This window comes from Ambystoma mexicanum, chromosome 12 (assembly GCF_040938575.1).
Source record: "Ambystoma mexicanum isolate Mex_15411 chromosome 12, UKY_AmexF1_1, whole genome shotgun sequence".
Classification (NCBI taxonomy): Eukaryota; Metazoa; Chordata; class Amphibia; order Caudata; family Ambystomatidae; genus Ambystoma; species Ambystoma mexicanum.
The window spans coordinates 1,059,121,363-1,059,145,778 of NC_090936.1; the positions used below are offsets into that span (position 1 = coordinate 1,059,121,363).

Genomic DNA, 24,416 nt, shown 5'->3' on the forward strand with positions numbered 1-24,416 from the left:
CCCTTGATTAAAGAGTCTTTGCCACCTCTGGAGTCACTGTTGTCCTCTAATCCATACTCAAACCTCAGAGTGCTGTGACGAATCGAGGTAATTGGCTCCTTCTCCGCAAAGGGGAGCCCCTCCCCCCCTGTGACGCTAGGGAGGTGAGCACACTCCGCAACACCCTCCCTAGGAGTTGAGGTAAGTGAGACCTCACCAAGAGAGTCTGCCCCGAAGAAGATGCTAAAGGATATTATTCTTCACAAGAAAAAGAAAATATCTCTTTGGTGGAAACTGATCAATCCACTGAGACGAGCGGACTGAGAAGAAAACTCTTGTCGTATAAGGAAGGGGAATTGAGTATAGATTGTATTGTATTGTTTTTATTTATATAGCGCACCAAGCCGTTCGGCATCTGGGCACGTTTCTTGCAGTTACATAGAATAGGTATTTACAATTACATCATATATATTTACAATTACATGTGCCAGTATTTACAAAATAAGACATTTGTGCAGAATGTAGTTTACAGTTGCAGCATTACAGCAGATATGCGGCAGGCTTTACAAAGCTTAAGGCTTAAGTTTGTGAAAGGTGAGGTAGAGTGGGATCAGGTAAGAGATTATGTACAAGTGGTGGAGGCTGCTTGAAGAGAGGATGCTGAAACTGTGTGCTAATTGGTTAGTCTTCATTCATAATGAGCCATGTTTTGACAGCATTTCTGAATTTGTGGAAGGACGGTTCAGTTCTAAGGCTGTGGGGTAAGGCTTCCAGGTTTTAGCTGCTAGGACCGGGAAGCTTCTGCCACCTGCCTTTTGGAGCTTAAACATGGGGATGATAAGGCAGTTAGCCTGTAGCGATCTGGATAGTCGATCTGAGGCATGATGTTTGAATTTGTCACTGAGGTACCTAGGCACTCGGTTATTTAGGCATTTGAAGGTAAGTGATTGGGTTTTAAGTTTGATTCTTTGGTTGATTGAGAGCCAGCAAACACTACACCTCAGCTCTGAGATGTGGAGTGACATAGGGAAGTTAGTTGCTGCTCTAAGCGCATCGTTTTGATACATTTGTAATTATTTTAAGTTGTGTTGGTTGGTGCCCAAGCATAAGGCATTGCAATAGTCCAGTTTCGTTAAGACTAGTGCCCTGGCTAGGGTAATGCAGTTGTCTGTGGTCAGAAATGGCCTACAAGCGTTGATGAGCTTGCATGTGTAGGCTGTAGTGGAGGCAGTAGCATAAATTTGTCTTGATAAAGAGAGAGAAGAGCCAATGAAGATGCCTAGGGTTTTAACATCCTTCCAAACCTTGATGTTATTGCCATCAATGTTGAATGAGTTAAACTGTTTGTCCAGTCTGTTGAGTCTAGCTTGGGTTCCTACAAGGAGTAATTCTGTCTTGTCGTCATTACGACAGAGTCCATGTTTAGCCATCCATGCTTGGATGATTAAGTAGATGTCATTTAGGAGTTTGGAGTCTGTAAAGTAGTCACCTGTGATGGGGATCAGAATTTGGGCGTCATCAGCGTAGTTAGTGTAGAAGACACCCAAATGTTCTAAGTCGTCAAATGGAGGCTTTGTAAATATATCATAAAGCGTAGGGGAGACACAAGACCCCCAGGGATCCCTGGAGGACTCAACATGTGACAGGGGCAGATGCCTTGGGAAGAAACACTCTTGTGGTTCTGTTGCTGAGGAAGAACTGGATCCAGGTGGTGGCATCGTTGGAAAAGTAGGCCGCAGGTGAGAGATGGTTACAGAGAGTTTGTGGTCCACCAAGTCAAAGGCAGCTGATAGGTCTAGTAATAGAAGGAGGGCAAGATTGCCTTTGTCTTTTATAGTTTCCATTTGTGTTACTAGATCTACCAGAGCTGTTTCCATGCAATACCTAGGTCTGAAGCCAAATTGACGCACCCTTAATAGGTTTTTGCTTTCCAAGTGGTGCTGAATCTGTAGGTATGCCGCTCTGTCAAACATGTTTAAGAGGAAGGGCACTGTGGCGATAGGTCTGTAGTTGGTCGGGGTATTTGGGTCTAGGGAAGGTTTCTTTAGAAGTGGCAAGACCCAGGCGTCCTTCAGATTTGTAGGCACTGTATTGGTTGTAAACGATGCATTTATTAGCGTGGTGATGAAGGGTGCAAGTTCCTTCGCTGTCTCTTTAATAATTGTTGGTGGGCAGACATCACCCAGACATCTGGATGGTTTTAAGCTTAAGATTATATCCTCAGCAGCCTTGATACCAAGGGTGGAGAATTGGAACGAGTCTTATTGCTCAGGTAGTGGTGCTTGGGTTGTAGGTTGGGGTAAGTTACTGGCTAGGCTAGTGTTAGGTAGAAACCTGTGCAGTTCCCTCTGGTACCACTGAAAAAGATTTAGTACTACAGGTGTTTGGCAGTAAACCCACTTGGTAGCAGTCTGTACCACACAGATTCACTTGGTAGCTGTGGCTGAGCAGTCAGACTTCCCTCAAGAAGAGTTAGGCAGTATACAGAGTATTCACAATAGGTCAAGAGAACACAGTAGACAAGTAAACACTGACCAGGGCTTGGTGTAAAAGAGATTATAATTATTAGAGGAAGGCAAAGTAAAACCGTGAAATTAGAGTTCAAGAGGCCGGACCCACTTTCAGAGGATCCAAACGAAATGTGTCCAAGGTCACACGGTTGCAGTGCACGAAAGTCTTGTAAAGGTTCAAAAAGGAGTTGGACCAAAGAAAGGGACCAGTTAGAGGGTCAAGGCGGCCAGCCCAGTCCAGAAGGTTAAGGGGTTATTATTACCTTGCAGCAATCTTTAGAAAGGGAGGCCTGACAGACACGGTACCTTAAAGTGGTGAAAACACTCCAGCGGGGGCAGTGTTTCCTGGCAGCGGATGCAAGTCAGTGCTTCGTCCGGGGGAAGAGAGGATCTCGTCGTGGAGGAAGACAGGAGTCCATTGCACTCCCAGGGAAGAAACCAGCCGCGGAGTTTCTCAGGTACAAGGTGCGGTCTGGTGATTCGCGGTTCAGTGGTGAGTGGCTATCCGGCTGCCGGGGTGCTTGGCACGGGCAGTTCGACCACAAACCGGGCTGGGGTGCGAAGAAAGAAAGGTAAACTGGTTGTGCCCACCAGTCAGGGGAAGAAGCCTCTCCAGCCGGGAGATCTTCTCTGTCGTCGGGAAGTGGTGAGTCGGTTCTGCAGTGCTCCACCGGTGGTGTCGTCGTGGTAGGTCAGCTCAGCTTCTCCCTCGTCGGATTCTCAGGTCCTGTGGCAACTTCTGAAGTTCCAGTCCCCAAAGCCCTGCTTTTATGCAGAAAACCCCCATTCACTCAGCCTAGCTGTCACTCAAACATGCTAAGTGGTGAGCCGGCCGGCTCACCACTTGGGCCAATCACACAAGAGTGCGACTTGAGTTACCAAGGTAACTCAGTCCAGGGTGCCTAAACCCCCTCCCACACCCCCTGTGGTACCCAGACAGAGTGGCACCACTTTTGGAGGCTTCTGTGGAGAAGCCCGCCAAAAAGTGGAACAAAGGGCTCAACTTGGGTTGGAGTCACAGAAGAGAACACAAACGGCATTTTAGAATCGAGTCTTGGCAAAAAAATACCAACCGGAGAATTAATATTAATTAAATAAACCGGCGGTATGCTCGAGGCTATGAGAATTAAATAATTAAAGTTGGTAGCCTCGAACATTGGGAAAATCCCATAGGAAAATATTCGCAGTCGAATATAAAATGTAGTTTCCACTGCCACCAGCCAAAACTCGATCAGGGGGGACGGAGACGTGCCCCCTCGACTAACAGACCCCGGGGCAATCGAATTGCCCCGACCAGTATGTCCACAATATGATGGTTTGTACTGGTTTCTGTTAATAATTTGGGACTAGTAAAGCCAATGGTGACTTTACATGCCTGGGAGACAGTAGTCAGTCCCAGGGTATGGAGTCTATGGTGGGGTGTCACTATGACACCCCTGTGTTACTGCACGGAGGGTGCTGTGTAACACACATAGGAAAAACACATGAGACCCTATGGAGTAAAGGACCCCATAGCCCCTAAAACACATTACCAGTCAAAGGAATACCATAAATCATGTCCAAGAGTGGGGGGAAAAAAAGAGTCTCACTCTTGGCAGGAGGAAAAGAAACAAACTCCAGAAATCCAGCAAAGCTGCTGGGGGACTCACTAGGTTAGGAAATTCAGCCTAAAGAGAGAATTCTCCCTAACAGCTAGTATTTCTAGTCTCCATTTTAGTTTGGAGGAGCTCAATCTTGCCAGAAAGAGCTTTTTGAATGTTACTGCACCATGTGAAATCCTTAGTAAATGAGACAGGTGGTGCAGTGGGGGATTCCAACTCTGAGTATGCTAAATAGTTCTTTTGTATTGGATTTAGCTTTATAGATCCGGTCATTGAAAGAATCACATTTTGCTAGGAAGACTGCTGTTTTATAGGTGGAAGAGACTATGGTGAAGTTCTCTTTATTGGAAATCGAGGGGAGGTTTTTCCAAATGGTTTCAGGGGCTCTTTTGTTTTTGCGCAGGATTCTTAGGTGAGGGGTGAACCATGTGTTCAGGTGCGAACAAGGTTTGGCATTTTGCATTTTTTGTGGTGCAAAGCATTCTCGTTCGATTGTTGCCCACCTTGTCTCAGGATCCTTCAGCTTTCGGCTGATGGAGCAAATGGGGTGCTCCCTACCTTTGCCATCCAGTTGACTGAGGACTGCACCTATTCCTACATTTGAAGCATCTGTTTGCACATTGAAAGTTTGGTGATAGTCAGGAGCTCTGAGTACTGGGGGGCTTGGCAAAGAGCCTTTTTCAGGGTTTCAAAGGCCTGATTGCATTCCTCATTCCATCTAACCTTTTTAGGGAATTTAGGAGAGGAGATGACATTCAGTGGAGAAGCTATGGACCCATAGTTCTCAATGAAATTCTTGTAATTCCTGTAATACCCAGTGAGACCTAAGAAGGCTCTCACCTAGGCCTGAGTAGTAGGTGTTGTCCAATTTTGCACAGCTTCAATCTTACTGGGCAAAGGCCTTATTTCTCCACCTCCTACCTCATGTCCAAGGTAGACCACTTTACTCTGTCCAATCTGGCATTTACTTGCCTTTATGGTCAGATTGGCCTTTCCAAGAGCCCGCACAACATATCTCAGGTGGTCCACATGTTCCTCCCAGGAATTGCTGAACACTGCTATGTCATCTAAGTATGCCATGCAGAAGTCATCCATCCCATTCAGAACCTGGTTTACCATCCTTTGAAACGTAGCAGGTGCATTTTTCAATCCAAAAGGCATAACCTTAAACTGGTATAAGCCAACTGGGGTAGAAAACGCAGTTTTCTCCTTGGCATGGTCTGTCAGGGCTATTTGCCAATAGCCTGACGTCAAGTCAAATGTGCCGAGGAACTTGGCTGCACCAAGTCTATCCACCAACTCATCTGTCCTTGGCAAAGGGTGGGCATCAGTCTTAGTGACAGCATTAAGAGCTCTATAATCCACACAGAATCTAAGTTCTTTAGATCCTGCCTTTGGTACTAACACAACTGGGCTAGACCATGGACTAGTAGAGGGCTCTATTACCCCGAGATCAAGCATCTTGTTGACCTCACCTTTGATGTGGGTTCTTACATTTTCTGACATTCGATATCCTCTGCTTTTGACTGGCAGACAGTCACCAGTGAGTATGTCATGCTGTCCCAAGGGGTCAAGCCTGGTGAAAGTGAGAACAGGGAGGCAAACTGATTCAACATAGATTTGCACTCTTCCTGTTGCTCAGGTGTCAGATTTGAAGAGAGATTTACTCCTTCAATCTTTTTGTCTAAAGGTAAGCCTCCGAGGAGATCAGGAAGAGCTTCACTCTCTTCTTCTTCCTCTGATGATGCTAGAAGCAAAGCTCCTACATCAGGTCTGGAGACATACGCTTTTAGTCTGTTGGTGTGGAAGACTGTCGGAGCCTCCTTGGGGTTGCCCAAGTCCACCAGATAGTTAACCTCTCCAAGTTTACCCACAACTTTGAAGGGTCCCATCGATTTGTCTTGCAAGGCCCTCTGCCTTGTTGGAATCATAACGAGAACTAGCTGGTCCTGAGTAAACTCAACCATGTTAGCCTTTTGGTCATGCCAGTGCTTGACCAATGCCTGTCCAGCTTTCAAGTTATCACTTGCTTCTGCCATCATTTGTGACATTCTCCTTCAGAGACCTATCACATAGTCAGTCACTCTGACTGGCTTGGGGGAAGGAGCACTCTCCAACCCCTCCTTGATCAGGGCCAATGGACCTCTGACCGGATGACCATAGAGAAGTTCAAAGGGAGAATAACCTACTCCCTCCTGAGGGACTTCTCTATAAGCAAAGAGAAGGCATGGCAGTAGAAGGTCCCACTTTCATTTAGGGGGTCCTCTAAAGCCCCTATCATGCTCTTAATGGTTCTGTTGAACCTTTCAACCAGTCCATTTGTCTGAGGGTGGTATGCGGTTGAGAACTTGTAAGTAACTCTGCAGGTTTTCCACATGGCTTTCATGTAGTGGGACATAAAATTTGACCCCCTGTCAGAGATTACTTCCTTAGGAAACCCAACCCTGGTAAAAATACCAAGGAGGGCCTTAGCCACAGCCGGAGCTGTAACAGTCCTCATAGGAATTGCCTCAGGGTACCTAGTAGCATGGTCTACTACAACAAGTATAAACCTGTTGCCTGAGGAAGTTGGAGGATCAAGGGGACCAACAATGTCGATCCCTACTCTCTCAAATGGGACTCCCACAACTGGGAGAGGCACTAAAGGTGCCACATTCTTGGAGCCAACCTTACCAGAAGTCTGGCAGGTGTGGCAGTTCCTGCAGTATTTATCTACTTCGGCCCCCATCTTTGGCCAATAGAAGTAGAGTGAGAGCCTTTCCTTAGTCTTCTTGACCAGCCAAAGGAATCTCATGGGCCAACTGCAAGAACTGTGGTCTGTTCTCTTGGGGTACTACAAGTCGTTTGTTGTCCCCAGGTGCAGACTCGGTTGGTTCACTGTAGAAGAGGCCATCTTCCCAGTGTAACCTATATTTCCCAGGCTCTTGCCCTTCAGCCTGAGCATCTGCCTTGTGGCGAAGACCTTCCAGAGTTGGACATTCTCTCTGTCCCTTACTGAAGTCTACCCTGTTGGGTCCACCTTCTGCCAGTAAAGACTGCAGCTCAGGATGGTCAACAGGATCCAGATCTCCAATGAGTTCCTGGCCTTCTACTAGCTCTTCTTCAGAGTCTAGTTCAACCACACAGGGTTGTACCTCCCTCTCAGCCTCAGATGGAGGGGGAGTTACTGGTGTAACTTTGGACAACCTATGGGAAGTCCTTGTTGGCTGCACTGGAGTGCTGGCTGTGAGGTTCTGTTTAGAAGTTTTAGGTTTCCCTTTTTCTTCTATTTTCTTAGAGACAGCGGCTGACATCTCCAGTGGAGCAGGAGTGATCTCATTCTTCATCATCTCCTTGGGAGTCCTCTCATGGTTCTCTCCCTTGCAGGTCTGGTGAGCTCCTGTAACCTTTTACTAGGAGGTCTGGGGGTATGTGACACTACTCCAAGAGTTTTCAAGTCATTACCCAGCAGAACCCTTCCTGGCACCTCACTTTGTATGCTGGCAGGTATCTTCACAGTCATGTCATTACACTGGATGAGAATTGGTAACTGGGGAAGCATCTGCACAGGCCCTCCAGCTAACTTGGTGAGGCGTTTGGGTGCCTTAGCAACATCCTCAGCCTGAAAAAACGATTTGTCCACCACAGTTAAGCTGGCCCCAGTGTCCCTAATGGCAGGAGTCTCCTGACCATTCACCTGGACACTGTCCTTATAATACTCTTTAGTATTATCTGGGATAGAATTATAGACATGTAAGTTCTGTTGTTCCCACAGACCCAGAGACACTAAAGAAACACTAGCTGAGACTCCAATGGGTTCATCAGCCAGTAATAGAAAGTTTCCAATTGTCATTTTTACTTCTTCCTCTGGAGCGAAGGCTAAGGAGACAAGCTGGACCCCTGAAGGTTTACCCTTGCATCTGGGATCTCCTTTCACATGGTCAGTAGAGCCACAAACAAAGCATTTACCAAATGCTTTCTGGAATGGTGGCTTGTTCTGACCTCCTTCTGGTTTGGCACCAGGAGGTACACTAGCCTGATATGGTTTCCCTGGTGGCTTACCCTTTTGGTCCTGTCTGGGGCCCTCTTTGGAATTGGAATTATTAGAATTCTCTTTGGAGTCCTTTTTTGGCTGTTTTCCCTCATCCTTTTTTTGAATAGCCCCAGAATCCTTGTGAGTGGCCCTGTTGGCAACCCACAAGTCAGCAGCCTTAGCTAACTTCCTGGAATCTAATTCCTTTGAATCAGCCAAGTGCTTAGTTAGAAAATCAGCATTTTAGTGCTAAACTCTGTGGTTAGTTGTCCTAAAGTGTTCAACAAGCACTCTAAATTGTATACTCAATACAAATCCCACCGCTGTACACCAGTGTTAGGCAGAAACCTGTGCAGTTCCCTCTGGGACCACTGCAAAAGATTTAGGACTACAGGTGTTTGGCAGTAAACCCACTTGGTAGCAGTCTGTACCACACAGATTCACTTGGTAGCTGTGGCTGAGCAGTCAGACTTCCCTCAAGAAGAGTTAGGCAGTATACAGAGTATTCACAATAGGTCAAGAGAACACAGTAGAACAAGTAAACACTGACCAGGGCTTGGTGTAAAAGAGATATAATTATTTATTTAAAACCACATCTAGAAAAACACACAGGCACTAATAGTAAGCAATTCAAAAACACGGTCACTAAAAGATATACACTCCCTTAAAAGAATATTAGACAAGTTTTAAGTAAAGCTCCACTTATTTTCAGACAGCGGTGAGCGCTTAACGTAGATGGCACTCTAATAGTTCGCTTTAAAAAGGGAGAGAAGAGCAGAGAACAAGTTGAAACAGATACCAACACTTTTACCAGAACATAACAAGCGAGGAAGGCAAAGTAAAACCGTGAAGTTAGAGTTCAAGAGGCCAGACCCACTTTCAGAGGATCCAAACAAAATGTGTCCAAGGTCACACGGTTGCAGTGCACGAAAGTCTTGTAAAGGTTCAAAAAGGAGTTGGACCAAAGAAAGGGACCAGTTAGAGGGTCAAGGCGGCCAGCCCAGTCCAGAAGGTTAAGGGGTTATTATTACCTTGTAGCAATCTTTAGAAAGGGAGGCCTGGCGGACACGGTACCTTAAAGTGGTGAGAACGCTCCAGCGGGGGCAGTTGTTCCTGGCAGCCGATGCAAGTCGGTGCTTCGTCCGGGGGAAGAGAGGATCTCGTCGTGGAGGAAGATAGGAGTCCGTTGCACTGCCAGGGAAGAAACCAGCCGCAGAGTTTCTCAGGTACAAGGAGCGGTCCGGTGATTCGCGGTTCAGTGGTGAGTGGCTATCCGGCTGCCGGGGTGCTTGGCATGGGCAGTTCGACCACAAACCGAGCTGGGGTGCGAAGAAAGAAAGGTAAACTGGTTGTGCCCACCAGTCAGGGGAAGAAGCCTCTCCAGCCGGGAGATCTTCTTTGTCGTCGAGAAGTGGTGAGTCGGTTCTGCAGGGCTCCACCGGTGGTGTCGTCGTGGTAGGTCGGCTCAGCTTCTCCCTCGTCGGATTCTCAGGTCCTGTGGCGACTTCTGAAGTTCCAGTCCCCAAAGCCCTGCTTTTATGCAGAAAACTCCCCATTCACTCAGCCTAGCTGTCAATCAAACATGCTAAGTGGTGAGCCGGCCGGCTCACCACTTGGGCCAATCACACAAGAGTGCGACTTGAGTTACCAAGGTAACTCAGTCCAGGGTGCCTAAACCCCCTCCCACACCCCCTGTGGTACCCAGACAGAGTGGCACCACTTTTGGAGGCTTCTGTGGAGAAGCCCGCCAAAAAGTGGAACAAAGGGCTCAACTTGGGTTGGAGTCACAGAAGAGAACACAAACGCCATTTTAGAATCGAGTCTTGGCAAAAAATACCAACCGGAGAATTACTATTAATTAAATAAACCAGTGGTATGTTCGAGGCTATGAGAATTAAATAATTAAAGTTGGTAGCCTCGAACAATGGGAAAATCCCACAGGAAAATATTTGCGGTTGAATATAAAAAGTAGTTTCCACTGCCACCAGCCAAAACTCGATCAGGGGGACGGAGACGTGCCCCCTCATCTAACAGACCGCGGGGCAATCAAATTGCCCCGACCAGTATGTCCACAATATGATGGTTTCTACTGGTTTCTGTTAATAATTTGGGACTAGTAAAGCCAATGATGACTTTACATGCCCTGGGAGACAGTAGTCAGTCCCAGGCTATGGAGTCTATGGTGGGGTGTCACTATGACACCCCTGTGTTACTGCACGGAGGGTGCTGTGTAACACACATAGGAAAAACACCTGAGACCTTATGGAGTAAAGGACCCCATAGCCATTAAAACACATTACCAGTCAAAGGAATACCATAAATCATGTCCAAGAGTGGGGGGAAAAAAAGAGTCTCACTCTTGGCAGGAGGAAAAGAAACAAACTCCAGAAATCCAGCAAAGCTGCTGGGGGACTCACTAGGTTAGGAAATTCAGCCTAAAGAGAGAATTCTCCCTAACAGCTAGTATTTCTAGTCTCCATTTTAGTTTGGAGAAGCTCAATCTTGTCAGAAAGAGCTTTTTGAATGTTACTGCACCATGTGAAACCCTTAGTAAATGAGACAGGTGGTGCAGTGGGGGATTCCAACTCTGAGTATGCTAAATAGTTATTTTGTATTGGATTTAGCTTTATAGATCCGGTCATTGAAAGAATCACATTTTGCTAGGAAGACTGCTGTTTTATAGGTGGAAGAGACTATTGAGAAGTTCTCTTTATTGGAAATCGAGGGGTGGTTTTTCCAAATGGTTTCAGGGGCTCTTTTGTTTTTGCGCAGGATTCTTAGGTGAGGGGTGAACCATGTGTTCAGGTGCGAACAAGGTTTGGCTTTTTGCATTTTTTGTGGTGCAATCTTGTTGATAGCATTGAGTATTGTGGCATTATACAGATCCACAAGATACATAGGGTCATCGTTGGGATCATTAAGGGTAGAAGAGTTGGTGAGGGGTTGAAGAAGTGGGAGTAGCTTATGAGCGGTTATATTCCGCATATGTCTGGCTAATCTGGGAGGTGCCAGTGGTTTGTCAGAGTTAGATTGAGTGCCATTTTGTATGGTGAAGAGAATAGCATGATGGTCTGTCCAGGAGCAAGGCTGGTTGGATAAGATGTTAATGTCGCATTTGGTATCTGTGATCCAGTCTAACAGTCTGTCTTTATTGTGGGTGGGTTGGGAGACCCGTTGTATGAAGCCTAATTCAAAGATACTGTTGCTGATGGCTAATGCATTGGCATCTTTAGTGTCGTGAAGTCCTAGGTTAAAGTCTCCTAGGAGCATGACTTGTGAACCTGGCTTAGAGTTGGCTGTGAGGAGTAGAGTTATGTCTTCCTCGAAGGAAGGATAAAGGGCCAGGTGGTCTGTACATAAGGCGTGCAGATATGGTTTGCGTAGGCGACAAGGGTATTTTGATTCAGAGGAGCTCTCCAGAAGGGAAGGTTTGAGTGGGGGCGAGTCTGAGGCCTAAGGAGGTTTTTGCGATGAAGGCAACGCCACCACCTTTGGCTGAAGTTCTATCTTGCCTAATAATGGTGTACCTGTCTGGGATAGCTAGTGAGAGCAGAGGTCCAGGTGTAGCCTGGAGCCAAGTCTCCGTAATGGCTAAGAAGTCAAGGTAATTAGTAGTTATGAAGTCGTTAATGTCTAGAACATGGGCTGTTAATGATCTGGCATTAATGAGACCCCCTTTGATGGTAGGGGTATTGCCCTCAGTATTCACTTTGGTTACTTTGGGATTTTTACCTAAATTGGTCATTTTACTAGGTATCTTGATAGTAGTGGAGGCCGGTTTCTGTCCTATTGGCATGGGTTTAGTGATGGTTTGATGAGGACTAGTAGTTAATGAGTGACATCCTTTGGCGAATCTATAGCCTAGCCTAAGATTTCTAGTTGTGGTTGGGCAAGGTTGGTTAGGTGTGGGTTTAGAGGCATATAGTTTTACCCATTGGTCAGGCGTTAGTGGTTGGGAGTTAATCGGCATATGTGCAGTCAGGCTCTTAGATTTGGTAATATTTTGGTCAAAATGGGGTATGAAGGTCGTGGGCTTGATGCTGTCCAAACAGGGCAGTTTTGTGTTCATGGACAGGGCAAGGCTAGGTCTTTTTGGTGCAATTTTGGTATTCCATTGTGAGTGAGTATTTGGCGAGTTCAGGCACAATAATGCCGTGGGCAGGGTCTGCCATGATGTGAAGGATACACACTGCCAAGTTAATTAGTGCGTGAGTAGTGGTTAACCAGGGTTGGTACATGTCTAGGTTATAGTTGCCAGGGCGGTTTGATGGATATGATAGGATATATGATATGATATGATAAGGCATTTGTAACGCGCCTATACACAAGTGTTTCAAGGCGCGACGAGGCAGGGGGGGGGGGACAAGGGGAGACAGACAACGATCTTACTAGGCCAGGTGTCATTCTGATCGCGCAAGTGCAAGGGTAGAGGGGAAGGGAAAAGTGCATGGGGGAAAGGGAGAGGGGAAAGTGCAGTACAGGGTTATTAGCATACAGCATACAGGATAAATAACAAGGGCCTGGTGGCAAGTGCGAGGTAAGTGCAGATAAGTGCTGGGAAGGGGGGCTGTATGGATACAGACACAGTCCCGTAGTGCAGGGGTTGCCGTGGAGGCAGTGCAGGGGAGAGTGGCTGGGCCGAGAACGGTGAATGGCCCAGTTGCAGATTCAGTGCAGTTTCAGTAGTATTAGCAGGGGAGAGGGGGAGAGAAAGCGGAGGCAAAGAGGAAGGTTTTGAGGTGCTTCCGGAACCGGAGGTGGTTCGCCTCAAGTTTCAGGGAGGTAGGAAGGCTGTTCCAGAGGGAGGCCCCTGCAGTGGAAAGAGATCTGCCGCCAAGTCGTTGATTCGAGAAGCGGCTGACCCTGAGGGAGTTGGAGGCGGATGAGCGAAGAGCTCGAGAAGGAAGATATTTAGGAAGAGAGAGTTGAAGGTATTTTGGCCCAAGGCCCCAGACGGCCTTGTGGACAATGCAGAGGGTTTTGAACTTGATCCTCGCAGTCACTTGGAGCCAGTGTAGTGATTTCAGTCCTGGAGAGATACGGTCCCTGGGCTTGAGGCCAAGGACAAGTCTTGCAGTCCTGTTCTGGATGAGTTGCAAAGGGCGGAGAGTAGAGGCGGGCAGATTAAGATAGAGGCTGTTACAGTAGTCCAGCTTAGAGAGAACCAGGGCTCTAGAGACAGTGAGCTTCTGGGGGGACCAAGGGGATATGCAACAAAGTAAGTGGATAGAGCACAATCGTGCTAAAAGCGAAGTCAAATGGACGGTCCCATAGCTTTGTAATATGCAACGTGCAGTTAGGCAAAGCAGTGATGACATACAATATAATACCAAGAAGAAGGGCGTGCGTGGCTCGTGCTAGTCAAGGTGCAATAGGATGGGCAGCAATGCCATACGTGAAGTGACTGATGTGGATAGAGCTTAGCATATATGCATAAATACTATTTCGGTAACAAGCAGTCAGCAATCTATATTCACAAGAACACAGGGCAGCATTTTTGTGTAACAGTCAAACGAGACGCAATACAATATTTGGTAGAAAGGACGTGCTGCTAAAACAGCGGGTGGCAAAGGCGTGACTAGTAAGCAGACAATAGCAAATGCAATGGTTGTAGTACAATGTTTCCGGACCAATGAGAAGCAGCATAATATAAAGTTAGCAGGTGAGCACTTTCTCTGTGTGCGACAAGCAGTCGATAGAGCATCACGTCTCCACGCAAGGGAAGTACCCTGCTGATGTAAGCCTGGGAAGAGGTGGAATCATTGTAGGACGCAAACCCGTGAAAATCCAAACTTGCTATCGGGCAAGTGAACGAACGCTGAACTGTCAGCGTACTGAAAAGCTGTAGAGAAGAAGAATTGGTGGTACCATGACCCTGGAAGAGTCAGGGTGCGCCGCCGACCCGTGCAACAGCGCAGATACCATGGGAGGGACGCTGCTGAAGTTGACGTGGCTCCCTGCTGAGATACCAAGGAGAAGAGAATAGATGAAGAGCATCGACAGCAGGTGGGGGGCATGGAGAAAGGCGGCTCGCAAGTTCAACGAAGAACAGGAACTGCTGCCACACCCGTAAGAGCCCCAGGACCAATTCCGAAGAAGAGATAAGGTAACAGAGGCACAGGAAGAATAATGAGGAAAGTAACACTGAACAAAGAACTCACCCCAGTACAAAAGAAGTTACTATATGTGAACTGTGATGAAATAAGTGTGATATCCCTAACACTCAGTGAAGGAGAATTGGATAAAAAAGAATTACCATTTTCAAAGGTGAAGAGTGATAGTTTATGGAAAGGAACAAGAGTATACCCTGGAGAGGAGGCAAGTAGAAATACAGTAAGTTTATTGCATGTGATCTTTGATAAAATAAATAAGGAATGAAGAACGTTCACAGAGAGGGACTTGCATGAAAGAGAGAAACCTTATAAATGTGAATACAAGAGAGAGAGACAAAGATCCCCCAAAAGGGGAAAGCCCATGGAATATATTTGTATCTGGGAAGAACGGAAAGCCTGTCAGATACCCAAAGCAAAAATGGTGTCAAATAAAGGAAAGACAATATCGAAAGTTAAAGGCCTACGCATAGTCTATACAACCAAACAAGTTGAACAAAGTAAAGATTTGCCTGGATATAAACTTTGTACAGTGAGAAAAGAACTGTTAGAACTGATGACAAAGAACTTCCAAAAAAAAAGACCATATATCAAGAGATCCAGAGCTGGAAGCACAAAGCAGGAGAAGGGAGTCATTCTCTTGTCTTTATTTTGTTAAGATAAGTGATGGGGTCAGATAGTAATAGTTTTGGACGGTAGGCGGATTCTTTTTGGACATCGAGAAACACACGACTGACAAGCACCTTAGCTATTCTTTAGGTAAGGTACACCCCATAGCCATAGATATAGCTAGGACTTTGACTATTATTTAATAAAACTTTCCTAAAATGTCCTTAAAGTGTCTGTATACTTTTTCTGATCCGTCACAGTGACCAGCACGTTGACTGCCTTCAGAAAGGCAACCAAGTCTTTCCAAAGCAACATACTTCCTTTAACATTGGGAGAGCATTCACCAGGAGCAGCATCCCTCTCTGCCACCTCAAAGCCGCCCAGTCTCGCCCGGTTTATTCAATTAGAGATTAACTCTCAGTGGGGTCTAGAAGTGCCCTACATTATTCCCAGAGGCATTAAACGTAAAGGTCCCAGTTGACCGTTGACCAAGCGAGTAACCCTAAAAAATAGGGTCATCACCAAAGAACTCCAAGAAATGTTCTGAAACAGCTTCAATTTCCTGAAACATGCACAACACCTTTATCATTGCCAAGAAGCAATTCAGTTATGCAGTGTGAGTTTTCCAAATAAACATTTTACAAGGTATACATTCTACTCTCATAAGACCACTAGCATTCCTTTATTTAAAGTAATACTGTGATACTCCATATTGGGGTCCACCTCACTTGACTGGTTGACCATAGCTACTAATGGCAGGTAAACCCTAAGGATATATGTTAGACACAGTGCTTGAAAAGCCTCTGAACAGTAGCCCACTCTTGTAACATGTTAATATGTGTCTAGGAATTATTTGTTTTATTTACCGTCTACCAATGAATCTCTGAGCCCTATACATCTTCCTTTTTGCCCCACCGCAGACGCCTGTTCTCTACTCACACTCCATTACCTTCTTACAAAAGAACTCTGCTTCAATCAGGCCACGATCTCATGCATGTTACCTTCTAAGATCTGCAAACCCCCACACAGAATTTAAACCTTGGAGAAACAACATTTATAAACCTCTTCAAAAGCGCTTCCTTCTGCATCAAGTAATTTTTCAGCATCTCCGCACATCCCCCAAACTGTGCGAGTTAAAGAGGGTGCTTAGCTTAGCTGTCGGTGCATCCCAAATTCCATAAAGTGTCTCGAGGGCGAGACATATCAAGGTTAATAAAATACATGAACACACATTTAATATTGAAAAACTACAAAACAAAAAAAGCAGGTTGTAAGAGCTTACCATGTTTTTCAGATCCTCAGGCTTCAGGAACGGCAGCTGCATCTCTAACTGGCACAAGCTCTCAAAGCGTTCTAGGAAATTGGTGAGAATGATGGGGGGCTCCTTCACAAGGAGGATCCAAAAGCGTTCTAAAAGGTAAACACAATTATGTCAAGAATTGAACAACAAGGTGTGAAAAATAAACCAATGAAGCAGTCAGCCTGATATGCAATCCGATTTGCTGACTCCAGACAAACAAAATAAGCAGATTAAATAATATGATGCAAAAAAATTACTCAACTCAAAGGCACACATTTTGGGTGGTTCATGCACAGAGCTGGTCTTGGACGTGGCCAGTGAGTACTTAAAATAAGGTGGTAACAGCCTTTTATGGAGTCATACATTCTACTGGGATCCATTGTTATGTGTGAGGAATGGGTACAGGTATTTTCTGACTTCTTAATTTTACATCTTTCCTTGCCTGACTGAGTGTTGTGTGGTGGGTTGAAAGGAGTCCGACACGTTGAGGACATTCTGTTCTCTTTCAATAGAAATCTTGAGAATAACGCCCAACTCTTCCTATTGCTAGAAGGAATACCCTACCTATCTAAAGAACCCAAAGGTGCTTGTCAGGTTTCAGGAAATACAAAATAAATATGTCCTCCATCCAAACTAACTCTACCGGACCCTACCACTAAATATAACTAAAGTAAATAGGTCAAGAGAATGTTTCTTCTTCTCCTGGTCTTCTCTTCTCTTTGGATAGTCTTTTTATATACAGGTTCCTTCTTGGCACATACAGTTTGTAGCGTAATCTCCTGTGATAGTCTCTCTTATCAACTCTTGTAGTTCTTCCAAACAATTCTTGGGTTTTGCGCTTCTGTGGTCCCATTTTTGTGAATACTTTTCCTTCCAATAGTTCCTCACACTTTTGTCACAAATATGTTCTTCACAATCTATTAGCTCAGCTTTTCCTATATTATTGTTGCCTTGATTCCCTTTCTGGCTTCTCTTGCCAAGGATTCTCTCTCTGAGGGTGTCTGCCCTTTTATCTTGTTCACTTGTGAGTTTTATCTTGTTTTTCTCATTATAAGTTTCAGGTTTGTATTTTCTCCAGGCTTCAACTTTGAAGACATACAGTGATTGCCCTTCCTCCCAGGGTTTTAGTTTCCAGTCTCTGTTGGCACCCCACAAAGGCTGTTCAATACTCTTTTATTCTTGCTCATATCCCTTGTTAAATCGTTTTGTCAATGCTTTTTCGTCCTCAAGACTGGGATGAGTTTCTCTCTTCAAGTGACTCCAGTCTTCACCTACTGGGCTGTTTGTTATTTGCTTTCTTGGCTCTTCATAGATCCAATCATTCAGCTTTATACTAACATTTTCGCCCATAGTACTGGAACAAGTTGCAATAGGGAGTTGTTCTGGCTCCTGTAGGGAAGGCAGGGTTTCGCAAGTATGACACTGACACAAAAGATACAATTTGTAAAACCTTTATATTAACTTTGTGGGGCTTGCAAAAACTCCTACTTTGCCTGATAATTAAAATGGGAGCCGTCTTGACCATCAAATAATAGAGAAAACAGTCTTCGTCGTGTCTGTCAAATCAAAATGGCCTATGCTAACAAAACCTAATGCCTGCCCTATCTCTTGCACAAAAAAGTGTGTAAAGGAAGTATGTATATAAAAGGAAAGTCAGTGTTCAACAAAGAATAAATGTGGCTGAATCCGCCCTCCTCCCCACATTTAGACATCACGGAATAAGGTAATCTCTGTAGGCAGGATGACACACTCTGGCTCGGGCTTTTTCACTGAAACAGTTCAGAACGTGGGCCAATGCCTGCCTGTCCTTCCACGTTAAAGGCTCCTGTTCCATTCTTCCCCAAAAGACGAAACAAAAAGTTCACACTGGTCCCCCTCTGCCAGGCTCAGACCTTTCACAGTTCAACAACACTTGCTGGGGCTCCCTTCCTCAAGCCTTTTACACTTCGGCTCTCCCTCTACCGGGATAAGACTGCTTTTCGGATTTTAAAAACTTAAAATGTGCGGGGCTTCTTTGACAGACCACCGCAGGACCACTTCGACTCAGTATTCAATGCTTAGCTTTTCTTCTCCTCTTCTCTCTGGTTTAACTTTGTTCATTTTCGTTTGTGTAGTTCATTTACTTTTATCGTCTCAAACAATGTACCTTTCACTGCGACTTTCGACTGGGCTACTCCTTTTCGCCTGACCACTCCGTTTCTCAGTATTGCTGATACCACAGCTGTTCTTGCTTTAAAGTTCATTTGCAGGTCTGCCTTTCCTCGCGTCTCATCCACATGCGTGCAGCCTTCATTTGCGATATTTTGTTGCAAGCTTCAATATTTCTTAGCACACACCGGTCTCGGGTCGCTTGCCAACTCCCCGGCTGTGCACGATTCTCTCTTGCTTTTTCGATTTCCAATTCGCGAGTCAAGGTTAGTACCACAGGCTTGGCCACGCCGCCCAACTCTGCAGTCTTCGATATTTGGATCTGGTCTTCGCCATGTGTCTTTCGGGGCCTTGTGGAGGCAACAACCACCTGTAGGGAGCTCTTGGTGTTTTAGGCCTGCTGCTCTCGTCCCTTGGTCCGTTGCTCTGCTACAGTAGGTTCACCTTCGCCCCAGAAGTTCTGCTCGTACTCTTGTTCCACCTTTCTCAGAGTGTGTCTCTAGGTTCCGCCTTTATCCGTGTGAGAGTCAATTGGAATCCGGTGTATGCACTTGAAGTCAAGAGTTCGTCTCAGCCACCCTCTTCCTCGGATTAGTGCTTGTGCAGAAGAGGGGTGGGGGGAGTTGGGACATCAGATCCAACAAAACAGGAGGGGTTGGATGTACACAAAAAGGAGGGGGGAAATACTGCATCTCACCACTGGCTGCCTTACCCCTAGTCCCCAAAGACCCGTCACCCAGGTGATCCTCCCGCACTGGCCCACCCCCAGGAACTGGATCCAAAAGTGATGGCAGTGTCCTGGCCACCTGGATGATAAGTCCCTGAGGACTAGCAGGCGAGACACTGTTTGGTTTCTCACACTTCCGTCACTAAAGTCTCAGCACTGTTCTTGAGGCCTCCTCCCCACCACTATGTATGCATGCTCACACAACAACCAGCTTTCTTTTCTTCCTGCTTGTACCGCTTTCCTTGTGGTTGTACATGCCAGACCTCCGGCGTCTCACACTGGGTTTCTATGACTTCAAAATATCCAACTTGACTCCACCTCCACAAGGCATGATGAGGTCAGGGGGTTTCCCTGTGCATAGGACTCTCCTGACCTCCTTCTGCTCTGACTTGTCGCAGTTAAATACAGGTCTCTGGTTAAAGAGACCTTTTCCTATCTTTCTCCACATGCGTTTATTTTTACATTGCCTTCAGACAAACAAAGTTGCCACACCATTCTTCATTGAAGACAGTCTCATATATGCAGCTACGTTATTTGACATGGAGAGTTCCTCACAAGAACAGGAGTCCTCGTCCCCAAAGGGGGAGTCTCTCTAGGTGAGGTCCCACTTGCTTCAACCCCAAGGGAAGGTCTTGTGGAGTGGGCTCACCTCCCAATCCTCACAGGGAGAGTCTCCCATTTGGGGAGAAGGGGCGAATACCTGTTATTTGTCACAGCTGTATAATACCATATGCATAATTTCTATATTTTAGAAGTGATTTTGTGCAACATAACCAAATGTGTAAGGTTTAAGGTTTGCAGATTCAAGGCTGAGAGTCTGTGTCATAGGCTATCAGGAGACACTGTACTTTCAATAACTTTGCAAACTCTACGATGAAGGACAGTCACACTCAACAATGTATAGGGCATGGAACCTCTTTGTCTCGTGCCTCTTTGAAGCTCAGGAAGAGCATTGGACCCCTTTCTGTAAAGCAGGGATCCCGTTCCGATAACATACTGCCCAGTTTGTCTTAGGCTAGATGATCCATTTCCCAAGGATCCTCCTGCGGTGTGAGGAATCCCTACCTTACACCCGGCAGACATGGGGGACACACCAACTAAGCGATCTCTCTCTCTCGATCTCTCCCAGTCTGTGACTCTCACTCACTCAGTCTTTCTTTCTCTACGCTGCTCTCCTTTTGTATGTCTCTCTAGAGGGGGTGGGGTGGTTCGCCCACCTCTTACCAAGTCACAAAAACTCTAACCACTGTAAGGAACTCATGGTGGCAGCAGTAAAGACGGACACAAGTGATCACAGTTCAAGGGTGTTTATTAAACTGTATAGGAAGGTTAGAAAAACGCCTAATCTAAACATAAATCTATGATGGGAGCAAGCTACAGCCATCAAATAATAAAAAGGCAGGCCTAGTGGCAGTCAAATACTAAGAAAAACCTATAGCCAATCCTTAAGCTAAATACAAACAAGTGTAGGATAAAGTTCACAAGAAAGAAAGAAGTGTTCACAAATGATAAGTCAGGATGTGTTAGCCAGGGGTCCCCCCCCTTCCCCATGTTTTGAGCACGGGACAAGGTGGGATTCCGGAGCATAGCGCACGCTTGAGTTTTCCCAGCACGAGCTAACAGTTCTGCTCTCAGCTACCAGGACCTTCGGTGGTCAAGTCGCTTTTCAACAAAAAGTCTCTTGCCTCCGAGGACCTGATGTCTTCAAAAATAATAAACAAAAGTTCCTTTGCTTAGGTACGTTGGGCGATGACCTTTCACCCTTGGATCCCCCTCTTCCAGGCTCAGATCCACAAAAAGTTTTCAGTGATATCAGGGCCTTTGGTGAGTACATTTCTTGCTTCTGAGGGCCTGATATGTTCAAACTAACAAACAAAAGTTCAATTCGGATTGCATTTGGGGTGATGATTCTTCACCCTGGGTCCCCCTCTTCCGTGCTCAGACCCCTCTTGAATATCAGCGCCCCTCCGTCGGGTTCACTATGGCTTGTATTCACACAGTTTTATCCGTGACATTCACGTGTCGTTAGGGTGATTGATTCTCACCCCTGGATACCCTTCATCCGGGTTCAGACCCTTCTCTAATGCTTGCCTTCCCTCAGTCTGGTTCACTACGGCCTTTTTTTAACACAACCTCATCTGTGATATTCACAAATCTTGATGTCTTCTTAAACAGTTCACTGTGGACATCCCTCTGCTGGGTTCACTCTTGTCAACACACTTTTTATCTTGACTTTTGTCTCCGCCCCTTCTTTATCGGCATCCCACCGTCAGGTTCCCTCTTGCCACCTTTGTCAATCACACAATTGCTTGAACAGTTCTTACAATGCAGGATTCACTTCCCTTAGCTTCATAATCATCTGTCGGGTAAAGGCTTTCGACTGTACAGAGGATTTTACCAGACCCCTGTATGACCACTTTGACCCCTTTCTCGCCTTTACCAAGGCCTTCTGGTTACGGTAGTTTCAACATTAGGGCAATCGCCCAGAGTGAGCACCCACGTGGTGCCTGAATCCTCAATAGCTGGTTTTCCCCTCTCACATTAATAGTTCTTTGTATTTCTTCAATTAGCCATTTGCTACTTTTATTCAACACAGTTTGGTTTCTTATCAGCTCTCCCCTCGACTCACCGGCTGTGATGAACCACTTGGCTTTTCTTGTCTGTGGAGTCAAGGCCGGTACCAAGGTGGCAAGCGTCTCTCCCTGGCTTGGTTATCAGCAGAGGAGGGCCCTGTGTACCATTGACATCTGCTGCAACACACCCAGTCTTACGATTCCTTCCGTGGAGGTTTCACGGGCATGGCTCGGAAAGGGCAAGGTTGCTTCTCTCCTTGTCACCCTCTTGGTTTGCGCTAACTTTCTCCTCCTCTTGAACTGCCGTGCTGAGTTAGCTCTCTCCTTGTGCGGTCTGCCTTGCTGATATTGTGCTCTCGTGCTCCACCTTTTATCCCTGTGGGGAAGGGAAAGGGCTGTCAGGTTTGTGTGATTCTTGTCAATTGCCTGACTTGCCTGACCCTTGTGGTGGGACATGTCAGGTAAACGGCTCTAGTCCATCGTCTTTCGTGATGTGCGAAAGTGTTAATGTTGGAAAAGGGGGTCGGGTGTGGATTGTTTGAGTATCCTACGAGGGTAGGATGGGGAAAATATGTTATAAGAAGGGCTATACCGCGTCTCACACGTCAGTGTCCCACTTCTACTCCTCAAGGACTCCCCCCCGATCCAGGTGATACTCCCCCACTGGTCCACCCCCAGGAACTGAATCCAATAGTGATGGACGTGTCCTGGCCATCTGGATGACATATCCCCAGGGACTAATAAGTGAGACACCTTCAGGTTTCTCACGCCACAAAGCAGCTCCAGGTTTCCTCCCTTTAGTGACCCATGCCAACTTTTACCTTAATAGTAGGGAGTTTGTGTGGTGAGTGGGATGTTGATGCAGAGTTCTTCTTCTTCTTCTTCTTCCATTCGCAACACCAGCTCAGTAGTCAATTCCGAAAAGAGATATGTATTACCCACAGTTTTTCAGGCAACATTATTCCTGCTTTTGTCCTCTTATCCACAACCGACTTTGTAGATGTAGCCCAGCTCCTTTTCCTCATCCTTTTCAGTGGCTGAACTGAAATCAGTTTATATTAATACATGGGTTGCATTGCATATGACCTGTTGCACCATGATGTCTTAAGCCGGGGCACACTCTCTCCAGTGAGCGAAGATACTTGGAAACATTTAGAATGTGGGGTTAGTGTCTTGAAAACAGTCAGATAAGGAGCTGGATGAATGTAACAAATATGAACCGCTTCAGTGACATATTTGTGGGGGGGTTCTTAGGCATACAGGAAGAATGGGGGGGTTCTACATTTCAAAAGTATTTAGAGATCTGAAAGGCAATTGACTAACATAATAGATATGACAATGCGGGCTAAAGGGTGGCAGCCATTAGGGGACATCACGCTTGTCCATGGAGTTAGCTTTTTGGCAGACATTTTGGGCTATTGGACTGCTGTTCATAGCTCAGGAATAGGCATCACAGGCAGTAGGAGTGCGGCACTGAGGCGCAACCATATCATTGTTTGTGGAGCAAGGCAGCAGCCTCTTTTGCTGCTGTGCCATAACACATCTCTTTACATCCTAGTTTCTCAGCTTTGTGTGTGAGGGCTGCATAGAAGTAGATTCACACGTCACTCATGGAGCCCAATCACTCACCTCCGTCATGTTGGAACAGCAGCAAGAAAGCACTGTGTATGACACCTGGTATCATCCCAATACAGAATCAAAGATATGAAAAACGTTATTAGCTCAGACAACTGTACCGAATGTACCCTCAAACTGATGTGGAAGAAGGAAGTCTGCAGACACCACTGGACATAGAAGAGCTATAAGTAAAGTCTGACAGGTGTAAAGTGATGTCATGAAGAAAAGAGACAAGGACGCACTGAAACGATATAAGAATATTCAAAGAATGAAGATGTGATTGAAGTAACAAAGTAACTGAACATGCAAATATGAAGAAATCATATATACGAGGAAGATAAGTGAGAAGAGATGCAGTAGATGTACATACGCAGAAACGCATAGGTAGATTTAGATATAAAGAAGCTTGCTACAGTAGACAATATAACGCGGGTAAAGCAGCCATGTTGAGAAAATGGACATCGACTCTGTATAAATAGTAAGTCAGAAGCCTGAAGGAGAGAGACCAAGGCTTCATAGCTAACAGGCGTAGGAAAACAGCTTTGCGCAAGGAATAAAGGGTATTTGTTTGGCTCAGGATCATGGATGCTGCAGTTAGAAGCAATTGCAAGGCACAAAAGGAGTCAAAGAGGTTAAGCCACATACGCACAACATATTTCTCTTAGATTAAGCAAAGGAGTGAACATTTGCAAGTGCCAAGTGTTGCACAATCGAAGATGCAGAAAGCATATGCAAGAAGGAGCAACCAAGTTTCCAGAAGCCAAGATAGCACCCAGTATAATTGAATCAAATAGCACTAAATGGAAGGACAGGATGGACACAATCATGGTCTCCTCACACGTGGTGCAAGACCAGAAAACAAGGCCTATTCATTAAGCCCCAGACGAAGATAGCAATGTACCTTCTCGTCCCCTTAAAGTTCTGAGGAAGAAAACAGTCAGCAAGGTCCTGACTTAGGGCCTAACTGATGAGAGATGGTAGGCTAACTTGGCAAGTGAGCAGTTGTGACATTGTTCCACGCACCTGGGTTTTGTTTTGCTTACCTGCTGTGAATAAGCCGAATGTCCAAGGTTGGGAGAGAATGCCAACCAATCATAAGGCCATATGCAATGATGGACAACACATTGTCGCAAAAGCCAATCCGCAGCGATTATTCTGCTGTTATCTGTATTATACGCAGTTAGAGGTAGTTCAAGGCATGCCTACCAGATAAGGGGCCGCCAATAATAT

At 45.9% G+C, this 24,416-nt stretch overlaps 1 protein-coding gene across 1 annotated transcript in view; it reads right to left on the reverse strand.

The window, feature by feature from the left end:
- Positions 1 to 24,416, reverse strand: part of ZC3HC1 (zinc finger C3HC-type containing 1) — a 443,283-nt gene that overhangs the window by 275,090 nt on the left and 143,777 nt on the right. Inside the window, exon 5 of the mRNA XM_069629598.1 lies at positions 16,104 to 16,231. Coding sequence (XP_069485699.1) covers positions 16,104 to 16,231 — 128 coding nt within the window. The remainder of the gene's footprint in view (positions 1 to 16,103; positions 16,232 to 24,416) is intronic.